The following is a 27,217-nucleotide window of genomic DNA, read 5'->3' on the forward strand; positions in this document are numbered from 1 at the left end:
CTTGAGAGGGAAACTTATAGCCATACAATCACATATTAAACACCAAGAAGAAGCCCAAATGAACGACCTTACTACACACCTCAAGGACTTAGAGGAAGAGGAACAAAGGAACCCTAAAGCAACCAGAAGGACAGAAATCACTAAAGTTAGAGCAGAAATAAACAACATCGAAAATAAAAGAACCATACAAAAGATCAATGAAGCCAAATGTTGGTTCTTTGAAAGATTAAACAAAATTGACAAACCCCTAGCCAGACTCACCAAACAAAAAAGAGAGAAGACTCAAATTAATAGAATTGTAAACGATACAGGAGATATCACAACTGACACCACAGAAATCCAGAGAATTCTGCGAAACTTCTATAAAGAACTATATGCCACCAAGCTAGAGAATCTGGAAGAAATGGAACAATTCCTAGAAACCTATGCACTTCCAAAACTGAACCAAGAAGAACTACAAAATCTAAATGCACCAATCACAGACAAAGAAATTGAAACCGTTATTAAGAATCTCCCCAACAACAAAAGTCCTGGACCAGATGGCTTCACAAACAAATTCTACAAAACTTTCAGGAAACAGTTAATACCCATACTTCTTAAGCTATTCCATAAGATTGAAGAAACAGGAATACTCCCTTCCACCTTTTATGAAGCCAACATCACCCTGATACCAAAAGCTGATAGGGACAGAACAAAAAAGGAAAACTACAGACCAATATCTCTGATGAACATAGATGCCAAAATATTATCCTAATATCTTATTATTTATTTATTTTATATAGACAGAAATTGAGAGGGATGGGGGAGACAGGGGTTGAAAGAGAAAGGGAGACACCTGTAGCATTGCTTCAATGCTTCTGAACCTTCTTCCTTGCTGGTGAGGACCAGGGGTATGGACCCTGGGCCTTGTATATGGTAATGTGTGTGCGCAATCATGTGCCCCACTGCTTAGTGCTACTAACTATATTTCTATACATAAACAAAACAGAATTGCTGTAGAAACGAACACTCTAAAAATAAAGTTAAGAAAAGGTTTTCATTTACAACAACAAAGAAGAACAGTGCAAAAGCTATATTCCAAAAGAGGCAAGACATTCTTGAAAATTATTAAAGACAATATGAACATATGGAAAGATATCCACATCCATGGGTCAGGAAACATAATGTTTAGATGGTGTTCTAGTATGGATGTTTGTGCCCTAGCCTCCAAATTCACACTCTACCATCCTAATGTTAAGAGTGATGGTATCAGAAGGTTGAACTATTAGAAGACGTGTAAAAAAAGAGAGTGAATCCCTCAAGTATGGAGTTAGTGCCGTTATATAAAGGAGCTTGCTATTCTCCCATTTAAGAATCTATTTTAATTTACTTCAAATGATACAAAGAGTTACACACACACACACACATACACACACACACACACACACACACACACACACACACACACACACACACACACACACACGGGGTGGAGGAAAGAGAACGAGGAGAGACAAGAAATCCAGAGCATCACTCCAGTATGTGTGATGCTGGGACTCAAACCAGGAGCCTCAGACATGCCATTCCTACACTCTACCTGGTAAGTATCTTCATATGAGAATATAGTAAGAAGGTAACAGCTAGCAACCAGGAAGAGAGCCCTTGCCAGAAAATGAGCATGCCAGCACCCTGATCTTGGACTCCTTAGCTTCAGCACTATGAAAAGTAAATTCCTGTAGTTTATAAGCCATACAGTCTACAGTATTTTTGGTGTACCAGTCTGAAAAGACCAAGAAAGATGGTAGTAACCAAAATGGCCTAGGGAATCAGTAAGTTCCTTGTCAAAATCCTAACAGACTTCATTACAGAAACTGATAATCTAACTGTAAACTCCACACATAATAATGAGGGACCCAAATAATCAAAACATTGCTGAAATAAAACCAAAGCTAGTGAATTCCATTTCAAAACTTACTACAAAGCTACAATAATCAAGACCAAGTGAAAGCAGCATAAGGCCAGTCATCTAGAGAGGTAATAGAACTGACAGTCCAAAAAATAAACCCACATATATTGGTCAATTAATCTGGAACAAGGATGCCATGACAATTTGATTGGGAAAGACAAAGTTGTCTTTTTCAACATAAGCTGGGAAAACTCAGTATCCATAAATAAAATTAACTGTATCCTTATTTTATGGCACAAAGAAAATTAACTAAAATAGACCAAAGGTCCACATTGAAAGAACTCAATTTATAAAGCTCTTGGATGGGTTATTCATCCATTGGACAATGATTAGCTTATGTATATGTTTTGGAATTGGTAGACTGTTATATTTCTTTTTTTTAAATTTTTTATTTAAGAAAGGATTAATGAACAAAAACATAAGGTAGGAGGGGTACAACTCCACACAATTCCCACCACCCAATCTCCATAACCCACCCCCTCCCATGATAGCTTTCCCATTCTCTAGCCCTCTGGGAGCATGGACCCAGGGTCGTTGAGGGTTGCAGAAGGTAGAAGGTCTGGCTTCTGTAATTGCTTCCCCGCTGAACATGGGCGTTGACTGGTCGGTCCATACTCCCAGTCTGCCTCTCTCTTTCCCTAGTAAGGTGTGTCTCTGGGGAAGCTGAGCATCCAATAGCACAGCTATATACAAGATACTGGATACTGTACAGCAAACCATAACAAAAGGACTTTTCAAAGTTAACCCAATTACCAAATAATGTGATGATAACATTAACTATCGATTGTCTTTTTGAACCCTAAGACAGCAGGAACCTCACATCTCCACTATAAAGCCCCTACTTCCCCCAGTCCTGGAACCCTTGGATAGGGCCCACTTTCCTGTATGCATCTCCCAATCCAAACCAAATAATACTGCACCCGCCGATCACAACCTAACCAACGCAATGATTGCCACCTCAACATGCTTCACCTCAGACTGTGTCCAGAGACTTCACGTGTGGAATGACAACCCTTCAGCTTCAGCACTCGGGTGAGACCTTTCCTTTTATAGTACACTCTAATTTCATCTCAGGTAGTTCACTTTCTAACAAAGTCCCATAACCTAGATATACACCAGTTTCTGTGAGAGAGAGCTTATGTTCACACGTATCCATAAACTAGTGCAAAATATATACCTGAAAGCAGAAGTACACTAGAGTTTGCAGTGAGTACCTCCCTAACACTTCCTCTCCACTATTCCAAGCTTGCGATCCATGATTGCTCAACAAATTGTTTGGCTTCGTATGTTAACTCTCTTTTCAATCACCAGGTTCCAGATGCCACCAGGATGCTGGCCAGGCTTCCCTGGATTGAAGACTGTTATATTTCTATAGTGAGAGGAAAAAAGAAAGGGTAGGAAAGAAGAAATGGATATTATTTCTGTTTAACAATGTGAGAGATGGAATGAAAAGATATTTAGACTCATATAGTTCTTCCAAACTCTCTGTCAATCAGCTGATATTCAGATATGGATCCTTACATGGTACAATGTACAAGGATCTGGGTTTAAGCTCTTAGTCCCCACTTGCAGAGGGAAAGCTTCACAAGTAGTGAAGCTGTGCTACAGGTGTATTCTTTTTCCCTCTCCATATCCCCCTTTCCTCTTAGTTTCTCTCTGTCTCTATCCAAAAAATGAAAATAAAACAAAATTAAAATAGAAAAACCAAATATGGAACCTAAGCTGGTAGACCAGTTCGATATGGGCAACTCAATGGTATTTGATACCTTTTGCTTTAAAAAAAAACAACAAAAAACAAAAACACTGTGCTGGGGAATTAATCCAAGGTCCTGTGAATGCATTCCATTGTGGAGTCACATCCTTGACCCATTTTTTAGTTTATATTTTTAGCAGAGAGGAGTATCCATATCCATGGAGTCCCACATAGTTTGGTCTTTGGTACTCTCATGTGGATCCATGGATAGAACCCAGAGTCTCCTGCATAGAAGGCATGTTCTCTACTCTGATGTACCTTTCCAGCCCATACCTTCTCCTGAAGTCACAATAAACAGTATTAGTAAGTGCTGATCTAAATAACTACCCCCTGAGAACAAGGGCTACCAGACAGACTCAACAGGTTTAAAGTTTTCTCAAACTTTTTATAAATTTAAAATTTTATTTCCCTGGTTTGGGCAGTGATATACCCAGTTGAGCACATATTTTATCATGCACAAGGACCCCTGTTCAAACCCCTGGTCTCCACTTTGGTGGGGGAGGGGTGATGGTGGTTCACAAGTGATGATGTAGTGCTACAAGTGTCTCTCTCATTCCTCACCTCCCAATTCTCTCTCAATTTCTCTATATATTCAAAATAAATAAGTTGAAAATTATTTTTTCTAAGTTTAGTTCCCCACATCCTACAATGCCCCACTTGTTGCAAAGGTTATCATAAATAGAATCTGTCCCACTCACATACTTCACAGAGCATCTGAAAACATCATTTTATTAGACTTTTACAGCTGTCCTCTGAGGAGGCCATGAACTCCACTTCACCAACGTGAAAAAGGAGCTTCGCTGAGGTGGAGTGACTTGTCTTGGTCACTGGGATACACTGGGAATGGAACTGAGTTCTGCTACTTTGTTCACAAGGGAAAATAGGAGATTTCTCCTAATTTAGTTGGATTTAGGCTATAGTCAGCTAGGGATTGGTGAGCTCACTCAGAGAGTCAGATGGAAATACCAGGAGTCTAACTTTGATGGTTCCTATAAGGGACTTCATAAAATCTTTAAATGACCAAATTAATTATGTATTTACTGATTCTCTGACTCAACCATCTGAACTCTAATAGGGTGTCAGTCTCCTGGGAAGATGGCTAAATGGGACAGGAATTCTGCTCTGAAGGAAGCTGCTGCCCTGCTGACTCAGTGCAAAGTGAGAGCTCAGTGTAGCCACATTCTGGAAGCACATTCTGGGAACACACAGGTGTGAATTCTACCAGGAGCACACAAGGTAATGAGGAGGTGAGAGAAAGCCCAGCAGTGCATGTCTAAGAGCTTGCACTGGAGAGAGAGTCTTGGCTTTGTTCCTCAAGAAACAGTAAATTAAAAAAAGAACAAGAAAGCATCTGAAAGGAGACCACCTGGGACTGCAACAAGACAGGACTAGAACAACTTCAGGAACCCACCAAATCACTGGTGAGTGCAAACACGTGTGGCTCGTGGACATAGAGGAGCCTAGGGATAGATTAAATAGCTGGTAACAGTCCAGTAGTTTACCAGTTGAGACACCACCTTCAATCTGTTTCACCAATAAAAAGGTGGCTGAAGGGAAGAGAGGCCTCCCTAAGACTCAGCAAATGCAACTGTGAGTCTCCATTGCTACTGCCCTCAGAATATGGAGCAGCAGGGGGGAGGCCCTGTACTGACACCAGGGGACAGAGAACTAAGGAGGAAACTCAGGAGAAGATCTATTCCTACGTGGCCTAGCAGTGGGGCTGTGAGAGTCTCTTTGCATAACCACTGGATTATCTCTGCCCCACTCTGCTTTATCTATTGGTCAGGAGTGAGGGATTAAGATAAGAAGCCTACTTATGGTTTAAAAGTCCTCAGGCTATCATAGGTAACAGGGAAGAAAAAGAACAAAAGAGGCTTTTAAGCCTCTTAAGCCTTTTCAGCTCCAACTCTGGGATTAAAATAATATTGAAACAACTGTCAATTTCCATAACTGTGAACCCTTTAATTACCTTACTTAGACACAAGTCAATCCAGGCAAGAGTGATCAGTAATTTGAAAAATACTGAGAGAGGGACCTCATAACATATTATATAAAATGGATAAACCAACAAGAAGATATATTAGAGAAAGGAACCAGGACAAGAGTCCAGCTAAAAGCCCCCCAAAGGTTGAACCACAAAATAATGAAGCCAACATCCAAACACTAGCTAAGGAAATAATAACAGGAGTGAGTAAAGAGTTTGAAAGAATTGTCATCAGAAATTCAGAAACAACAAATGAGACTCTGGGAAGAAAACACTAATTATCTCAAGTTTATTAGAGAGCTGAAGGCTAAAATAGCTGAACTAAGTCCAGAGGGGCAACTACAGAGGAAAACCTATAAGATTAGCAACATATTTCTCCATAAATATACTACAGGCCAGAAGAGAATGTCAAGATATCTATTGAGTGCTCAATGAGAAAGGCTTTCAACCAAGACTACTGTATCCTGTTAGACTGTCATTCAGACTAGATGGAGGCATCAAAACCTTCTCAGACAAGCAACAGTTGAAAGAATCAATAATCATCAAGCCTGCCATGAAAGAAGTTCTGAAAGGTCTCCTATAAACAGTCAGACCACCATAAATAGGCCATCTATGAGAATACTCTAAAAATCACCAAGAATGGCGTTAAAATATCTTCAATCTTTGATGTCAGTAAATGCCAATGGCCTGAATTGATCTATTAAAAGGCACAAAGTAGGAAGATGGATCAGAAAACACAACCCAACTATATGCTGTCTACAGGAAACCCACCTAACTCAACAAGACAAACATAGACTCAAAGTGAAAGGATGGAAAACTATTATACAAGCCAATGGCCCACAAAAAAATGGCAGGAACAGCTATTCTCATGATAGACATTAAAATAAATAAAATTTAAAAAGATAGGGATGGACACTACATAATGCTCAGAGGATCAGTCAATCAAGAGGACTTAACAATTATTAACATCTATGCACCCAATGAGAAGCCATCTAAATACATCAAACGTCTACTGAAATAGCTACAGCAATATATTAACAGCAACACAGTCATAGTAGGGGACTTTAACACTCCACTCTCTCAACTTGACAGATCATCTAGGCAGAAAATCAGTAAAGACTTGAGGGAGCTGAATGAGGAGATAAACTAGAACTATTAGACATTTTCAGAGTCATTCACCACAAGAAACTGGAATACACATTCTACTCAAGTGCACATGGGTCATTCCCAAGGATAGACCATATGTTAGGCCACAAAGACAGCATCAGAAAATTCAAGAGCACAGAAATCATCCCAAGCATCTTCTCAGACCACAGTGGAATTAAACTAACACTTAACAATCATCAAAAGATTAGTAATAGTCCCAAAATGTGGAAGCTCAACAGTACACTTCTTAACAACTTCTGGGTCAAAGAGGAAATCAAGGAAGAAATCAAAATGTTTCGAGAGTTCAATGAAAATGAAGACACAAGCTATCAAAATATTTGGGACACAGCTAAGGCAGTGCTGAGATGGAAGTTCATAGCCATACAAGCACACATTAGTAAACAAGAAACTCACAGATAAACAGCCTGATTGCACATCTTTAAGATCTAGAAGAAGAAGAACAAAGGAACCCCACAGCAACCAGAATGACAGAAATAACTAAAGTGAGGGCAGAAATAAATAACACTGAAAATAAGAAAACCATACAAAAGATAAATGAAAGGAAATGTTGGTTCTTTGAAAGAGTGAACAAAATCAACAAACCTTTAGTCAGACTCACAAAAATGGGAAAAGACCCAAATAAATCAGATAGTAAATGAAAGAGGAGATATCACAACAGACACCGCAGAAATTCAACACATCATGCGAGACTTCTATGAACAACTATATGCCACCAAGCTAGAGAACCTAGAAGAAATGGACAAGTTCCTAGATACCTACGAACTTCCAAAATTAAGTAAAGAGGAACTAGATAACATGAACAGGCCCATTACAGCTAATGAAATTGAAACAGTTATCAAAGGCCTTCCCAAAAATAAAAGTCCTGGACCCGATGGTTTTACAAATGAATTCTACAAAACTTTCAAAGAAGAAGGAATACCTCTACTTTCAAAAGTCTTCCAGAAGATTGAAGACACTGGAATACTTCCTTCCAGCTTCTATGAAGCCAACATCACTTTGATATCAAAAGCAGACAGGGAGACAACCAAAACAGAAAACCACAGACCGCGACCTTCTACCTTCTGCAACCCTCAATGACCCTGGGTCCATGCTCCCAGAGGGCTAGAGAATGGGAAAGCTATCATGGGAGGTGGTGGGTTATGGAGATTGGGTGGTGGGAATTGTGTGGAGCTGTACCCCTCCTACCTTATGTTTTTGTTCATTAATCCTTTCTTAAATAAAAAATTTTAAAAAAGAATAAAATAAATAAAATGTCTTATTATATATATATATATATATATATATATATATATATATATATATATTTAAAGAAAACCACAGACCAATATCTCTGATGAACATAGATGCTAAAATATTGAACAAAATTCTAGCCAACAGGATACAGTAGTATATTAAAAAGATTATTCATTATGACCAAGTTGGGTTTACTCCTGGGATGTAAGGTTGGTTTAATATATGTAAATCAATCAACATCATCCACCACATCAGTAAAAGCAAGACCAAAAACCACATGGTCATATCAATAGATTCAGAGAAAGCCTTTGACAAAATACAACATCCCTTTATGATCAAAACACTAAAAAAAATGGGAATAGATGGAAAATTCCTGAAGACAGTGGACTCTATATATAGCAAACCTACAGCCAACATCATATTCAATGGTGAAAAACTGGAAGCATTTCCACTCAGATTAGGTACTAGACAAGGCTTCCCACTATCACCATTACTATTCAACATAGTGTTGGAAGTTCTTGCCATAGCAATCAGGGAGGAGCAAGGAATTAAAGGCATACAGATTGGAAGAGAAGAAGTCAAACTCTACCTATTTTCAGATGACATAATAATATACATAGAAAAACCTAAGGAATCCATCAATTATCTTTTGGATATCATCAGTCAATACAGTAACGTGTCAGGCTACAAAATTAACATTCAAAAGTCAGTGGCATTCCTCTATGCAAACACTAAGTTAGAAGAAGTTGAAATCCAGAAATCAATTCCTTTTTCTATAGCAACAAAACAATAAGATATCTAGGAATAAACCTAACCAAAGAAGTGAAAAACTTGTATACTGAAAATTATGAGTCACTACTCAAGGAAATTGAAAAAGACATAAAGAAGTGGAAAGATATTCCATGTTAATGGGTTGAAAGAATTAACATAATCAAAATGAATATACTACCCAGAGCCATACACAATTTTAATGCTATCCCCATCAAAATCCCAACCACAATTTTTAGGATAATAGAACAAATGCTACAAATGTTTATCTGGAACCAGAAAAGACCTCAAATTGCCAAAACAATCTTGAGAAGAAAGAACAGAACTAGAGGCATCACACTCCCAGATCTCAAATTGTATTATAGGGCCATTATCATCAAAACTGCTTGGCTTTTTTTTTTCCCCCGAGCCTGAAATCTGATATACAGGTGGATCCTAATTATTGTCTGGGGAGATGATGTCATGGCTGGCAGAAGGACCAGATAGCTGGACCAGGGATGAGAGTAGCTCCCTAAAATGGTAAAGTGGTATAAATATTGTTGACTGTAAACCCCATCGATTTGATGTGATCTGGGCCCATATTCAGCTTAGGAGCCTATGTGACCTCTGCATCCCTCTAGATCTGAGCTCACATTCTGTGGTCATGAGTAGGAACATTCCAGGCTGCCCCAATATTGACCCATCTTCCTCAGGTATAGCATACAGAATGTTGTCCATCCATCGAGGATGGAACATTCTCTACCATTGATGATCCAAGTTGAGGGCAAGGTCTTATGGGGGGCCCACAAAAGGGTCTATTTTGTTGTTCCTGATAGATATGACCTGTAACAATGGAGAGAAGATTTATTTGAGGTCTAGGCCCATCATGTCTGTTTGGGAATCTCAGGACTCCCTGAATAGGGCCCCAGCTGATAGGGTGGCCTGATAGTGACTAAAAAGTCATTGTTAAAGTATGCCAGTCTCTTGCCCTTATTCAGCTTTTGCAGTAAAAACAAAACAACAACAACAAAAAAACTAGTATAGCCACAGCCCCTTTGGAATATAACTAAAATATGCCTTCTAGCTATCTACAAAAAAGATGACCCCCCTCCCAACACTTCATCTGCACTATTCCAGCCTTTAGGTCCATGATTGATCAACAATTTGTTTGGCTTTGTATATTAACTCTCTTTTCAGCCATCAGGTTCCAGATGCTAGCATGATGCAGACCAGACTTCCCTGGACAGACGATCCCACCAATGTGTCCTAGAGTTCTGCTTCTCCAGAGCCCCATCATACTAGGGAAAGAGAGAGGCAGGCTGGGAGTATGGATTGACCAGTCAATGCCCATATTCAGTGGGGAAGCAATTACAGAAGCCAGACCTTCCACCTTCTGCATCCCACAATGATCTTGAGTCCATATTCCCAGAGGGTAAAGAATAGGAAAGCTATCAGGGGAGGGGATGGGATATGGAAAGCTGGTGGTGGAAATTGTATGGAGTTGTACCCCTCTTATCCTTTTTATAAATAAAAAAAACAAAACTGCTTGACACTGGAACATGAATAGACACACTAACCAGTGGAATAGAATTGAGAGCCTGAAAGTAAGCCCCCACACCTACGACATCTAAAACCAAGAGACCCCTCACAGAATGGGAGAAGATCTTTACACGCCATACATCAGATAAGAGTTTAATAACCAACATATATAAAGAGCTTGCCAGACTCAACAACAAGACAACAAATAACCCCATCCAAAAATGGGGGGAGGACTTGGACAGAATATTCACCACAGAAGAGATCCAAAAGGCTGAGAAACACATGAAAAAGTGCTCCAAGTCTCTGATTGTCAGAGAAATGCAAATAAAGACAACAATGAGATACCACTTCACTCCTGTGAGAATGTCATACATCAGAAAAGGTAACTGCAGCAAATGCTGGAGAGGGTGTGGGGTCAAAGGAACCCTCCTACACTGCTGGTGGGAATGTAAATTGGTCCAACCTCTGTGGAGAACAGTCTGGAGAACTCTCAGAAGGCTAGAAATGGACCTACCCTATGACCCTGCAATTCCTCTCCTAGGGATATATCCTAAGGAACCCAACACATCTATCCAAAAAGATCTGTGTACACATATGTTTTTGGCAGCACAATTTGTAATAGCCAAAACCTGGAAACAACCCAGGTGTCCAACAACAGATGAGTGGCTGAGCAAGTTGTGGTATATATACACAATGGAATACTACTCAGCTGTAAAAAATGGTGACTTCACCGTTTTCAGCCGATCTTGGATGGACCTTGAAAAAATCATGTTGAGTGAAATAAGTCAGAAACAGAAGGATGAATATGGGATGATCTCACTCTCAGGCAGAAGTTGAAAAACAAGATCAGAAAAGAAAACACAAGTAGAACCTGAAATGGAATTGGCATATTGCACCCAAGTAAAAGACTCTGGGGTGGGTGGGTGGGGAGAATACAGGTCCATGAAGGATGATAAATGACATAGTGGGGGTTGTATTGTTAAATGGGAAACTGGGGAATGTTATGCATGTACAAACTATTGTATTTACTGTTGAATGTAAAACATTAATTCCCCAATAAAGAAATAAATTTAAAAAAAAAAGAAATGCAAAAGCAAAGGAACAAATCCTGATGAAAGCAAATCTTGATTCTGAAGCAGAAGTGAGATTACCAAAATGGTGTGTTGGAGGAATGGCTGGGGAGTTAATGCACTTAGGGGAGGAAGATGGGTAGGTCAGTGGTGGGTGCAGTGTGGAAGCACATAACTTGAAGAGACATGAAATAGTTCACCCCAAACATAGATAGCCTTGTAAACAAACATTACCTCAATTGGAAAAAAAAGAATGAGAATATCATAAAATAAAATAAATTCAAGGGGCCAGGTGGTGGTGTATCTGGTTTAGTGCACGTTACAATGCTCAAGGACCCAGGTTCAAGCCCTTCGTCCCCACCTGTAAGGGGAAAGCTTTGCGAGTGGTGAAACAGGGCTGCAGGTGTCTCTCTCTGTCTCTCTCCCTTCCTATCACCCTCTTCCCTCTCAATTTCTGGCTGTCTCTATCCAATAAATAAATATTTAAAAATTAAAAAAAATAATAATATAAAATAAATTCAACACAGCAGAGCATAATCTGTATTCTTCCCTGTTGTTTTCGCCGGGCTGGCTTCATAGGCGGGTAACAGACGACCCGGGACTCATGGCTGGGTTGTACGCAGTATCTCTTTATTCATGCAGGACGCAGCGCAATCTATACCAAGCTAAGCTAAACTAAAAACTATAATCTTGTCCTTATAAATATACTAGCCCAGTAGGGTGGGAACAGGATGCGACGCAGAGAGGGTGGAGAGAAAAGTGACTGGTGAAAATCAGGGTATGACAAGGAGAGGGGGCGGAGCAGGCAAGAATTCTATCACTGAACCACCAATGCCCTGGGGGGAGGGTGGTGCTTGTTAACAGCGGTTATGTAAATAGAATGAAGTGGTTATGTAAATAGAATAGTGTTAAGCAGGGGGTTTTTAAAAGCATACCAACACTTCTCTAAGGGTATAGTAACCACAGAAACTAGTCTTTTGACCAGAGGGAAGTTATGTGGTAAAGAGAAGTATAAGTAAGGGCTTCTGAATTAAAGACACCCACTACTTGAAACCTTTGCTTTGTTCACTGCTAGGAGAGTCACGTTGGACAATTATTCAACCCCAATCTCAGAATATGAACAAGTATCACCTGAAGTAGAGGTTGTGCTGATTGTAAGTAGCTATTGCATATGAATTCCACTCATATGTGGCATTGAGAGAATGGAAAACACATGAACTTGCAAAGAACAGAGCAAGCAAGCAAACAAGCAAGCAGGCAAGCAAGCAAACAAACAGAAACAGAAGCAAATAAACTGTTTCAAACTTTGTGAGAACTATGGTGACTATTCTGGAGTGTGCTGGCACACGATTTTAGTGGTGGCTGTAGTGCATACCCTGCGATTTTGCAATCTTGTAAACCACTACTAAACACAAATAGAAATGACTTGAGAAAACAAAAACAGAAAAAAAAAGCATCTATTAAAAATCTAAATAGTTGGTTGAAAAACAAACAAAAAAAGATTCAATAGGACTGGGAAGTTCTTCAACACATACCTTACCTTTTGAATGATCTTTACTGTTCCCTTTTGTGGGAGGCCCTAAAAGCCTAGTTTACAATCTCTCTCACTTTACAAATGAAGAAATTAGGGCTCAAAGAGGTGATGTGAGTGTTCAAAATTACAAGTTCATGGCAGAAACCAGGAACACAATATGGGATTCTGATTTTTGATTTAAGGAGGTTTCCCTGTGCCAAAGATCTCAATTCTGTCCATATGGGCCTCTTATCTGATAGTCAAAACATGGTCTTAGAAAACTGACTCAACTTGACTAATACTACTATATTTCTAAATGATAAGGTCCAAGTATAATAAAAGGACAAGTTACTAGTTAGCCGAAACATTCCTGTTCCAAGCTCTTGAACACCCTCATGTGGTCAGTAGGAGTAATTCTAGATAAACGAACAAGAAAAAAAATCTGAAGTCTGAAGTGCAGCAGAGAGGTAGACATGCATAAACTACCACTGTAATAAATTTGTGGGAAATATATAATTTGAGGACCTGGCCAGGGGAAAAATTCTCTGTCTCATACCTAATCTTTACTGAGAGTGATAAATTATGCTGGATGATACCTCAGGCCCTGTACGACAATACAACTCTGTTATAAATGAAGGAAAATATTCAATTTGGTGGCTGGATGATCTCAGGTCTTGTGTTTATTTTCCTCTAGTATATGTGATTCCAGAATGATGGAACATTCTGGAATTCTCTAGTGCAATTGGTATGCAAAGGAGAGAGGGGCCTGAGAACTGAAGGTTCTAACATCATGTCTTCTGTCACCTAGTGAGAACTGAATTGTGGGAACATGTTAGAGAGAACTGACAAGCTGTAAATGTTCCAGGGACTCTGGGCATCTATTCAAGAGGGCGTGACATTATAATCCTATTATCTTATAATCTCATAAATCTCTATTAATTTAACATGCCGGGGGTGGGGGGAATAGATTTAATACTTCAAGTATTCTAACTGCTTAGACCATAGCTCTGAGTATACATATCTTCTTTTAGCCTAAGTATTTAATTTTTCAGATTTGTAAGATGATCAAATTCTGACACTGGGTTTAAATTGTTTAAGGAGCTCTAAAAATATATTTGTACATATAGTTTTTTAAATATCTAAGTTACTACAATCTTACGCCAAACAGAGCAAAACCATTTGGCTCCATCAGTATCAAAGATATAGTGACTAGTAGATACCTCTAAAAGACACAAAGCACAGTGATGTCAAGTATATTACATTAGATCCTAACCATTGGATTTTCACAGAAAAAAAACAACCAACTAACTTCATTATAATAATTAACTATTGCTATTTTAAACTCTTTCTAGAACTACAAGAAACCCTTCCCACTCTCTTTAAGATTCACATTTAAGATTCATAGCCCAAGAATCCCTAGGACTATGACCATATTTCTTGATGTTTCTTCTCTCTGATCACTTACTGCCATACTGCTTTTGTCAACCTCAGCTAAATCATCACTAACTACCAGTGCTGCCAGGCCATATTATGTTACTGTAGATTGTCACCAGAGAGGCCAAGCCCAAGATGTCAACCTCCCAACTCCTCTAATCTGGTGAGATCTTTCCTAATACATGGGACTACCTATGTCCATTTCAGATGTCACATTATCTAACAAAGTTAGATACCAGATATAGGCTAGGGCCTAGGGTACTGGATACAGGTGTTTATGTATCCATAAGTAAGGGGCAATTATATACCTCAAAGTAAAAGTGTTTAATAGCCCTCTGTGATTAGACTTAGACCTAATAAGCCTGGGGTCCTAGTAGAAGGGCCTAAAGAAGACATCATAAATTCTGATTATACTTAGACCTAATAAGCTTGGCAGTCTAATAGAAAGGCCCCCTTGGCTAGTGCTCTGCTTGGCCATGCGTACAACCAGGTTTGCGAACAGTCCCTACTGCACTGAAGGAAGGTTTTGTGTTGTGGTCAATTTCTTTACACCCCCACCCCCACCAAAATACTTGTCTATATCTGAATACAGAAATTACAGATAGAGTTTGGATTTGAGATAGTGAAGGGGAATACTTTTCCTGTCATTTTAATCAGCACTTACCTCTTTTCAAACTTAACAAAGATTCAAAGATTTAATGAAATACTTCATGGTGGAAGAATAAAACCTATTTTATAAACTAAATTTTGTTGTGATTTTAGGAAATTGTGTATAAGTACAATGCATATTCATATAACAACAAATTAAAATAAGCACATAAAATAGGGTAAACTAAACATTACATCTAAACATTATATTACAAACCTATCTCGAGCAGAAGTTGGGTGAGGAGTGCTAAATTCAGAAGCTTGACATCTGTTTCTGTTTAATCTTGAAATCTAACAAAGGTTCATCCATACTTTAACCAAAGAGATATGCAGTTGGTCTTTAAGCTTCTAAGTAATTACAGGATATAAGATAGAAAAAAAATCCACTGTATTTTAGTAGTAGTAAAAGTCTAGCAATGAATAACAGCTCCTATTTATTACTGTGAATAGTCCTTACATGTGTTGAGAACTCCATGGGTTAACTTGACCCAGACTTAAAGCACATGATTTTGTGTCTAACATTATACCAGGGGTTTCTCTTTCTGGGCAATGACACATATGCAGTGATGACTGTGGTGAAGGTAATGTTGACTCAGTCAAATATGGCACTTCCCCCCGTTGCTAGCACAAAACCAATTTCAGCTTTTGATTTTCCAACCAGAATCTTAGAGACATTATTTTCTTTATGGAAGGAATTCTTTGACTCATAGCTGACAGTGTGACCTCTAGTTCCTCTAGTGTTAGTGCCTCAGCTCTGTTCTGCTTAGCTGCTTGAGATTTTCAAGCCTTTTACTCTAGAAATAATATATCTGCCCCAACTGGGATTCAATACATTGACTTACATTTTTTTTTATGGGGGGGAGGTCCACCTTCAGTTATCAATGTGTTAAGAAAATATTTAGTTTGTAGGGTTGCTGTTGTCACAGGGATATAGTTCCACATTTCCCCAAGACAGGTGTCAGAACACATCCTCCTCCACCAAACACTCCTCCTCCTCTACCATATGGCAGAGGGTCCCCAACCTGTGCTAGTTGTCCCTTCTCCTCTCCCCACATCCACCGCAACAGGAACAGTTCACAGGGGTTTCACCCTGTATCATCCCTTACAGTGCTTCTTAGGCACCCACCTTGTGGCTGAGACTACCCATAATTTGTCTTCCCCCCTTCTGGCCAGTTTTACCAAGAAAGTAGAGAGTGTCAATGGCTTGGTCACAGGGTGATGAATCACGGAGGAAGTGCAGGGAGCCTAAGAAAGTCGCCAGCAGGCACTCTGTGGAAGTTACCTCTCCTTTCCTACCATCAACTCCTGAAGGTGTTAAGATAGAGTCTGTTCTAGAAAATCACTTAAATTCATCCATTCCATGTGTTTGAAAACCTTTCTACATGTATTACAGAGACATGAGAACACACTTTGAACCATAGTAGTTCTAAAAGCTGATTTAAGCAAAGTCCCAGCAAGTGAAATGACCAGAGATAACACTTGCTGTCTGTACCACTTGAGCTCTGCTTGTCTGGTGGTTCATGTGATGTCACAGACCTCTTGTGGACTTTGTGAGAACATGGTGGTTAAGGGGGAGGGGGGAGCGGAGGGGCTGGCAGAACTTTGGTAGAGGATGTGATCATTCATACTCACCATGTGTGGGTGAAATTATACCTCCCCCAATTTTATCATTTTGTACAAAACGGTTGAACCTCTAATAAAAATTATATTGGGGTAGATAAAAGTTTGGGACTCTAGCATTCCCACTATCACAACACTGATGTCTTCACTGGAACTAGTGATCACACTTCTTAAAATCCAGAAGCCTCTGACCTCCTCTGTACACTCCATAGTGAGTCAGTTATTCCTCTAGGGCAGAAAGCGTCCACATGTGGGACCTGTTTCCAGTGTCTGGTGTCTTAGGTAGGCATTATAGAGTCCTCAGCATCAACCAGTAGCACTGGGGGAGGAAAGCTTGATGAGGCCATTGCCACACACAATCATTAGATTGTTTAGTGGTGGTGATATACCTAGTCAGCTCGTTCATCTTGTCGCCAAACCATTGCCTGAAACCTTTTTCTGCTAGCAGGCTCACTGTCCTCAACACCAAGCTGAGATGCCGTTGTTTTGCTCACTTTTGTTTTTGCTCAGTTTTGCAAACTGCTAGGAATTTTTACTACACTTTAATATACTTAATCATGAAAAGAATGTTTGTGGGGGATTTCAGAAATGTGGTGAGTGACACAGAGTTCTACTTTTTGTCATTAGTAAAACCTGTAAAAAGGTCATACATTAAAAAGAACAGAAGCAAGTGCTGGGGAGGATGTGGGGAACCCTTCTAGACTGATGGTAGACATATGAATTGGTTCAGTCTCTGTGGAAAAACTGGAGATTTATCAGAACATTACAAATGTCTCTACCACACAATCAAGCAATTTCTCTCCTAGGAATTTATCCAAAGAACACAAAAAAACCCCGATTTTTTTTTTTTGCATGCACAAACTATTGTATTTACTGTCAACTGTAAAACATTAAACTCCCAATAAAAAATAAATTTTTAAAAAAACATCAGAAGAGACCTAAGCATATCTATGTTCACATTCATAGTAGCACTATTTGTAATAGCCTAAATTTAGGAGCAACCAAAATCATGTTAAGTGAAACAAGCCAGAAGGAGAAGGATGAATACTGGATGACCTTACTCATAGGTGGGCCTTAAGAAACACAGACAAGGAAAACACAAGGTGAAACTTGGACTAAGCATGCTCTATTGCAGCAGAGCTGAAAACACTAAAAGGAGGTGGTGATAGGGACTTGAGAGGGTGTTGGGGGCCCAGTGCATGACGGTGGAGTAAGTCTTAAGCTGGGGTGAGTATGGTACTATCATCTATCACCAGGAAATAAGAAGCTTTACACATGTAATGTGTGCGCTTAACCAGGTGAGCCACTGCCAAACCCTGAAACTTTACATATGCAATAACTGTCTTATCAATCATTGTTTGCCCTATAAAGTGACTAAAAATATATTAACATGGAAAAGAATTCTTGCTACAGAGAAGAAAACATCCTCTGACTCGTTGAAAACACTGATGCTCATGGAGACTCATATGATCTGACGGGGCTGTGCAGAACTGAAGACTGAAAGCTATCAGGGGAAAGGGGAGGGATACAGAGTTTTAGTGGTGGGAATTGTGTGGAGTTATACCCCTCTTATCCTATGGTTTAGTCAATGTTTCCTTTTCATAAATGAAAAAAGTTAAAATAAATAAAACTTAAAAAGAAAATCAATATGACATATGTGGCTCTATTTCTGTTTTTTTTGGTTCCAGTTTTTAGATGTTTACCCTTTTGCCAGATCATATCATCTTATTTTAATCCACAAATTGGGCAGCATGATTCTAATACCTTTATTCTTCTTTAAAAAATTGTTTTGACTATTCTAGTCCCTTCTGTCTTCCCATAAAAAATTTAGCATTAGCTTGTCTATAGGTATATATAAAAAGATTCTAATAAGGTTTTGGTTGGAATTGATAAATCTATAAGCCAATATGAAGAGAACTGACATCTTTGTTATGTTGGATGCCCATGGCTCCAATCTACCACTCTGCTTATCTTTGATTTTGTTCTTTGATGTTTTATAAGTCAACATACACAGATTATTACATGTCTTGCTAAATTTGTTACTAAGCATTTAATCTTGGGGTTGTCTGTAAAATGTTTTGCTTCTTACTTATTTGCTAGTGGAACTAAGATGGATTTTTAGCTCCTACAATCATTTATTAGTTGAAGGAATTGTTTGCTTATTCATTTTGCTGGTAGATCCATAGGATTCAACATATTGGGATAGTTTTGGTTTGTCTTTTTTTTAAAAAAAAACCCCTGTATTTCTTTTATCTGTTTGTTTTTGTTGCTGTTGCACTGGCAAAGGCAAACATCCAGTTTGATGAAAAGATGGCTCCAAATATGGCTTGCCCTTGCCTGCTCTCATGATTCAGGCTAAAGATGATAGGTGTTTTGCTGTGGTTTTTTTTTTTTTTTGTCTTTAGTTTGTCTTTTGGAGAAGGCTAAACTCTATAATCCTCTGTTGACACTGGTCCTGTTACTGATTTCCTGCTTTACTTCAAGATGACAGGTTTTGGCCAGACCACAGTTCTGAGTCCTTTTTTAGGCCTGACAAAACTTTTTTCCATCCAGGATTAGAAACAAGCCTCATGTTTTAACAGTAAGCTACCTGATGAGTTATGTAACTAATTGGGTCATGATTTAGCACTAGGTGTTTGGGTAGCACTGCTTTTTCCAATTTCACTTTACTTCCATATAAGCAATAAAGAATTCTGTAGCCCAATATTACTTAAAATCTAAGCTTCTAATTTTCATCTGTTTACTGGGCATTCAAGATATTGTACCAGGTACTACTGCATTTCAATCTGACATCAACTATGTAAGGAACAATGGTATTATCCTTATAATGTAATTGTAAAGTACAAACTGAAGAGTATAACAATTTGCCCGTGGTGCCAGGCAGCAGTACACATGGCTGAATGCACATGCACAAGGGCCCAGGTTCAAATCTCCTGTTCTTACCTGCAGGGGGAAGCTTCATGAGCAGTGAAGCAGTACTATAGGTCTCTCTCTCTCTCTCATTCTCTATTCTCCCACCCAATTTCTCTCTGTCCTATAAAAAAAAGAGTCCATGTTTGACATTTAATATTAATGCTTTTAAACAGTAGGCTATATTTATATATGAATAAAGTTACAATTTTATCTATAACCATAATAATTTTTTCTACAGTCTTTGTGATGTGTTGGTTATATATAAGTATATACATAATGCTCAAAATCATAAAAATTCTAGTAATTTTCAACATAATATTGCAATTGACATCTTATAGTAAATATGTTACAGAATTCATTTCCTATGTCTAAGCTCATTTTTATTACCTGCTGATAATAATGCTAAACAGTATGCACCAGGGGCATAGTGTCGTATAAAATAATGGTCGTTAGTTATGGGAGAAAGCAATTGAAATATGTCTACTGAATATGATTTAAAAAGCAGTTTCTGAAACAGGAAAGTTAGATGATAAATCATGTGCCATTTAACGATAGGGGCATGTTCTGAGAAAAATATGGTGTTATAATACATCCATGTGCAAATGTCAAAATGAGTATTTACACAGGCCTGGATGGCATAACCTCCTACATGCCTATGTGGTACAGGGGGGCCGCCATCATCCAACTAGCCTATTCCTGAATGAAACATCACTGTGGAGTGTATGACTATCTCTATTTTATATTTTGAGTGTAATTATTTTATTGAAGAAACACTGGTTTACAAACTCATCTTTCTATTTTTATTATTACTTTAAAATGTAAATGAGCATAAGGATTTCCTAACTTACAAGGCTACCCTTCTTGTGTGGTAGATACAAATATTTAATGAAAACTCATGGCTTCCAAAAATCTTGAGTTTGTTGATTTGCTCAACTTGGAAGGTGGTTGCTGATTTAACTTCAGTTGAATTTAGCAAGCACTGTTAAAGTTGTGGTTTATTGGAAGCCTAATTTCTGAAGGAATATAAGAGAATCAGCAATTTCCTTCTGCAATACAGTGTTTACAGGAAAGGAGGTCCCCATTTATCAACACATGAAGGTCATTCTACTGGACTACAGACTTCTAATTCCTTGCTCAAGCCAAATCTTTGGATCAAGATAAGCTTTGTTAAATTATAATTGCAACTATTACATATTCCAACATTTACCAGTGATATGACACCAATTCATTCCTTTTGTTCTAATGTCTTGTGTTCTTTCTGTTCCATTTTCTTCTGCCCCTTTTCTCTCCTAATACACATGCTTCAGGTAGATAACTGCAATAATCATTCTCAGAGAATTGAATACTCAGTAAGTCAGTGGCATGTTAGTCCTAGATTACACTGGTTTGCAAGAGATCTTTGCCCAATATTCTAACTTCGAGAGCAGATAGGGGAAGCTTAAAATCAGTCATGGAGGGAACAATTATACCACTGAATCAAGCTATTAGGCATTTGCAGAATTAATGATCAAAGTAAACATATAAAACAACAAAAAAATGAAGTATAAGAGTGTGTTGTGTTCCTTAAAAAGAACCAAGAATTACAACTTCCACAGAGGATCTGGAGACAACATAGTCCGCATGGTGAAAAAAAAAATTTACTAGTAGAACATCAATTACGTAGTCTAGTGGCTTCTAAAAAAACTGAGGCTAGGCCTGAACATCTTACCAAGATCATAACAAAACTGTAACTGTTGGACTAGTAGTTAAAAAAAATGGCAGGCCTAATTGCCTAAGAGCAGAAAACTTTACTTAGTCATATTCTTAGCATGTTTTCTTTAAAGGAATGAGTCCAAAATGGCCAAACAGAATTTGTGTTTCCCTCCTCTTGGCATTAACAGCAAAATTACAACCGTACATAGAAATATTCATATACAAACAAGATTTTCCATAGCAAGGGACAAACATACTCCAGGCAGACAGGCACAGACAGATAGCCAGCTCCAAAAAGAAAACAAGTTTCTCCACAGAACAACAAATCATGACTGGAAGAGATTCATAGGGCTTGGAGTACCGATGTGGTGAGCAGGGGGAAGGCTGTACTGAAATCCTTGCTACCTAATCCTCTTCATCCAGTTTTACAGCTATAAGAAACAGAAAATTGAAAGTTGTGAAGAGGGAGAGGGGACAGTTGTGACAGCTTACCTGATGAATCCCATTGTTTTCTGTAGCTCTCTGGTGGATGCCATATTGGAATTCAGTTTCCATAGTAACAAACTTACAGGGCCACTTGGGAAGAATGCTCCTTTGCTGTCTCACAGCCTGCTGAGTTATGACTACTCTCTGCCCCAGGATAGACACAGAACTGTCACTACCCAGCTTGAGATTCCATTTGTTCTGAATTTATGCTCACAGCAGTCATGAGGGTGCTAAGCAGTGGCAAACTTGAACTTCTGTTCAATACCTGGGTTCAAATACAAATCTTTGGCCTAGGTCTTCACAAAACAAAACATAAAGACAGGGAATTAGCTATATCATTGAACAAAGATAATTTGAAGATAATTTCAAATTTAAAAGGATATATATATTTACATATATATATATATATATTACTTTCTAAGAATGACATCAAAGCTATAGTCCTAAGGATGCTCACTGAAAGGAGAAATTCAATGGAATGGAATGTCAGCAGAAAGTATGAGAGAAATCAGAATACATATAGATCATTTAGTTATGGAAGTGCTGTTTAAAGGGTTCACAGAGAGTCAACCAATAATCAATGGGAGATTTGCTTGATGAGTAGTTTCCTGTACTTGGAAAACAACATTTGAAGTCTATAACATTTAGTCTTTTGTTGTTGTCACAAGAATAGTTACTAGCAGTCTGTTAGTGAAGATAATTTGGTTTCTTAAAAAATTATTTTTACTATATTTATTCATTGGATAGAGACAAATTGAGAGGGAAGTGGGTGACAGAGAGAAACCTGCAGCATTGCTTCACCACTCACAAAGCTCCCCCTCTGGAGCTAGATGGTGGCACACCTGGTTGAGCGCACATGTTATAGTGCGCAAGGACCTAGTTCAAGCCTCCAGTCCCCACCTATAGGGGAAAAGCTTAGCAAGTGGAGAAGCAGTGTTGCAGGTGTCTCTCTGTCTCTCACCTTCTCTATCCCTCCCTTCCCTCTCGATTTCTGACTGTCTCTATCCAATAAATAATTTTTATAAATTAAAAAAAATCTTTCCCCTCTACAGGTGGGGGCTGGGGGCTTGAACTCGGGTTCTTGCACATAATAACATGCCTTCACCCCGGTGCATCACCATCCAGCCCCAGTGACTTGGTTTCTAAGGAAAACTATTGTGTGGATTTGATAGAACTCTTGGAAGGAGTCAAAATGTAACTATAAAAATACTACTCAGTTCATACTCCTAGAAGGGTAAATGTTAGGGGAAGATGACTAGAGGGCTCTGAACTATAATTTCAACAAGACCCAGAGAGAGGAGAGAAGAGGAAAAAAAAAAAGACACTTGGAAGCCGTAGGTATGACTTAGAAAGGAAGAGAAAAGAGAAACAGACTGGGTTTATGGATTATGGATTGACCTGTTAACACCCATGCCTGGGTTTGGTATATTACACCTAAGTAAAGAACTGAATTCAGGGGTGGGAGCAAAGGGAGGGGCACAGCGGGTGTGTTCAGGTCCTGGTGCATGATGGTGGAAGAGGACCTAGGGTGGGGTTGAGAGTGTCTTATAGAAAATTGAGAAATTTATACATGTATCAAAAAATGTATTTAACATAAACCATTAATCCCCCAATGAAAATATATATTAAAGATATTGCTTTAGTGAGAACACTGCTAGGTGTAGTTAGAAGTATTTTGACGGGGCCAGGTGGTGGCGCACCTGGTTGAGTGCACATATTACAATGCGCTCAACCCAAGTTCGAGCCCCTGGTCCCCACCTGCAGGGGGAAAGCTTTGCAAGTGGTGGAGTAAGGCTGCAGGTTTTTCTCTTTCTCTCTCCCTCTTTATCTCCCCCTACCCTCTCGATTTTGACTGTCTCTATCCAATAAATAAAGATAATAAAAAAATAAAAAAGTATTTTGACTTCCAATTAATCCATGATCTAAAAATATGAAATCTAAAAAAAAAATAATGTGTATTCTTATTCATGGGACCTTAGAACTGCAGTTAATGAGACTGTTGAGTTTGCTATATAGTTTTTCAGTGCAATAAATATGCATATTCTCATCAAAGCATGTAATGTTAATGAATAGATTTTGTATACAGAGTTTATTACTCCTTGCAAACTATGATCTTTAAGGAGAACGACCAAAAATGAGTTCATTGAACTGAAATTCAAAGCATATGGCTTCAAAACCCAAAGCCCTAGAAGGTTGAAAAGTAGCAAAGATGTGAAAGATAGTGATCAAGCATGGAACTGACATGGTTTAAATAAAGCACAGCTTTGGGCATCTTTCAAAGGAACTGGGAAAGATGGGGGTGAATAGTGAAGGGTGGTGTTGCAGGCTGCTACTCCAGCCTTCATTGAGATGATTTACAGGATTATGTCATGACCAGCAGGAACCACTCAAGATAGCAAGTATAACCCGCCCCAATCCCCTCCCCCCCCCCCAAGTCCAGGTTGTCTCTACTACTAGAATGCAAAGCAGGCCTTTTGATTTCTGTTAATGCACACTACATCCATTTGGCCACTAGAGGGAGATCAGGCCACTCTAACTGGAGTTGCTGGACAGCAGCACATGGTATCATGAACCTAGAACCTATTTCAGCTTCTCCCTTCTGTGAATGGCATTTTTCAAGCTTCAGAAATCAGGAGCAGACCTCTGTCAATAAATGAAGAACCACTTGAGGGATCAAGTAGACTGGAGGGAAACTATCATTGTCCCAGGAGTGGTTCAGATTGAGATCTGATTGTTCAGAACACTTGTGAATAAGTGTTGGTATAAATAATGGCAATTCAAAATGCTGACTCGTAATTTACTAAGTAAGCAGAGGGAGTGGAGAGACCGGACAAAGAGCTAAAGCAAAGGTAGACTATTTGGATAATTTGTTTCTCAGTTTAAGTACAAACATAAACACACACATAATTTTTAGTATCAATGATCACAAAATAGACATGGAAGGAAATGTGACTACAGAACACCTATTCTAATTTTGCAAATGATACTATATTTCAGTTATGGATAACATTAATTTCATATCAAGAAACTCATATCTTTTATAGTTTTATTTGAAGTGGGAGAAAAAAAGCAAAGATACATATTTCAGAGACTGTAGTGCATACTAGACTGAACATTTTGATTATTCTTGAGATATTAGATGCTGTAATCAGGCTGATTTCTAACCAATGCATCTTTACTCCCTTAATAAATACTTATCCATTATTTAGAAACAAATAACTAATTTCTGAGAGTTTAAGAGACTTTTATTTGCTACCAAATAGTTTCAAGGACCATCGTTAGTATACATGTGAATGCCAAGTATGAAAAGATTGATAAACTTGCTACTCTGCCCCACACTGAGAAAGGCTGGGCATACAGAGATGCACAGTAGTATCTGGAAAGTTAGGGAGAAGAGAAGGAGTACCTGATCCAAACACATATAGGACTTAAATTTTTACAGCAGTCAACAACACTTATCAAGCTCTCAAGTGGAAGTTTTGCATAGTTGTGATAGATTGATGTCGGCCACACATGTTGACCACAGGAGAAACAGGACTCTGACCCTACAACAAATGAGGAGTTGAAATATAATATGCTTAAATATAACAGGGTTTACTACTAGGCATCAATGACCATAGTAAAAAGAGGAGCTTAATTCAAAGCAGTAAGCAATGAGTGTCTAAATAAAAAGAAACAAAACCATAATCAATTTCCTAACTTATTATGGAGAACCAAACATTCAGTCCACTTCTATAGCAGATCCACTGTATTTACTAGCATGTTTATTTTAAGGCGATGCATTTGCTGTAGCTTAACTAAATTAATAATTCATAGCCTTTCGTAAGGATCTGAAGTAGCTTGCTTACACCTTTTTGTAATTTTCAAAATGTCTTTATCATCTTTTGAGGATCTAACAGAGACTAATCACTAATCACTCACAAATATATACAGTTCTTCTTTTAGGAAAATCACAGAAAATAACCACATGACATGTTACTATGCTAAATGACCTGGGTTCAATACTCTGGTCCCCATCTGCAGGGGACATGCTTCTCGAACAGTGAAGCAGTGCTTCAGGTGTCTTCACTTCCTCCTCCCCACTCAATTTCTCTCTGTCCTATTGAATACTTTTTAAAAGGAAAAAATAAACACACAAAATAGTAATTATTCATCAAGTGTCAGATGAAACAGTCTGTGGAAATTTCTTATCTTGTTCACTGGCTTTTTGCTGAGCAACACAGCTGGTAGAAACCTACCTTTCCTTTTGCTGGGTAAAAATGAAATGGACACAGAAAAGGTTTCTTCTTTCTTCTTCTTCTTCTTTTCTCCTTCTTCTTCTCCTCCTCCTCCTCCTTTTCCTTCCCCCCCTTTTTTTTTTGCCTCCAGGGTTATCGCTGGGGCTCGGTGCTTGCAATATGAGTTCATTGCTCCTAGAGGCCATTTCCCCCCCATTTTGTTGCCCTTGTTGTTATTATTGTTATTGCTGTTGTTGTTGGATAGGACAGAGAGAAATCGAGAGAGGAGGCGAAGACAGAGAGGGAGAGAGAAAGACAGACACCTATAGACCTGCTTCACCACTTGTGAAGTGACCCCCTGCAGGTAGGGAGACGGGGGCTTGAACCGGGATCCTTATACCAGTCACTTCACACCATGTGCACTTAACCTGCTGCACTACTGCCCAGCCCTCTGAAGGTTTCTTCTTAAATGTAACGAAATTATAAATAAAGCCTTTTAAACATGCATTAGCGTTTATATGTACTCAGCCTTCCTCACTATTCACACTGGTTTCAAAGGGTGATTAGATTAAGAGGTGACTGTGAGGGCTAGGGACAGCATAAAGGTCATGCAAAAAACTTTCAAACCTGAGGAGGCTCTGAGGTCCCAAGTTTAATCCCCCACCCCACCCCACAGCTGAGCAGTTCTCTGGCCTCTGTCTGTATCTTTCTCTCTATATTTCTCTCATTAAAATAAACAAGTAAATCATATTTTTAAAAATGAGGTGACTGTGGGCCAGGTGGTGGTGCAGCTGGCTGAGTGCACATGTTACAATGAGCAAGCATCCAGGTTCAAACCCCTGGCTCCCACCTGCAGGGGGAAAGCTTCACAAGTGGGGAAGCAGGGCTGTGGGTATCTCTCTCTCTTTCTCTCTCCCTCTCTAGCTCCCCTTCCCTCTGCATTTCGATTTGTCTCTAGCCAAATAAATAAAATACTTTTTAAAAAAAAAAAAAAAGATGGCTGTGAGTTCTCTCTGGAGGGCAGATCCCTCCTCATTTTGGCAACCAGCTCTTTTAGGGCTCATATTTCTGAGCAGCGTAGAGGAGATTCCACTCGTCCTGACTGCTAACATTCCCATAGCCTACAAAGAAGGAGGCTGCTAGAAACACGTCTCTCTTGGATGTGTAAGCATGTGCCTCTAACATCTAGAGCTTTTAACCCTAAGATAATGTGCTGCAGTATATCTGTAGAAGTGAGAGCGGGTGCAAAAGTGGTG

General features: G+C 38.9%; 1 protein-coding gene across 4 annotated transcripts in view; it reads right to left on the bottom strand.

Annotated features, from left to right (window-relative positions):
* VWA8 (von Willebrand factor A domain containing 8) overlaps positions 1-27,217 on the bottom strand; it is a 408,658-nt gene that overhangs the window by 82,395 nt on the left and 299,046 nt on the right. The window contains exon 38 of one of the 4 annotated variants that reach the window (XM_060194756.1): positions 25,000-25,289. The exons of the other annotated variants lie outside the window; for them this stretch is intronic. Within the exon in view, the coding sequence (XP_060050739.1) occupies positions 25,203-25,289 (87 nt within the window). The 3' untranslated portion in view covers positions 25,000-25,202. Of the gene's footprint in view, positions 1-24,999; positions 25,290-27,217 lie in introns of those variants that run through there. 4 annotated transcript variants of the gene reach the window in all.

Source organism: Erinaceus europaeus, chromosome 7 (genome assembly GCF_950295315.1).
Source record: "Erinaceus europaeus chromosome 7, mEriEur2.1, whole genome shotgun sequence".
Taxonomy (NCBI): Eukaryota; Metazoa; Chordata; class Mammalia; order Eulipotyphla; family Erinaceidae; genus Erinaceus; species Erinaceus europaeus.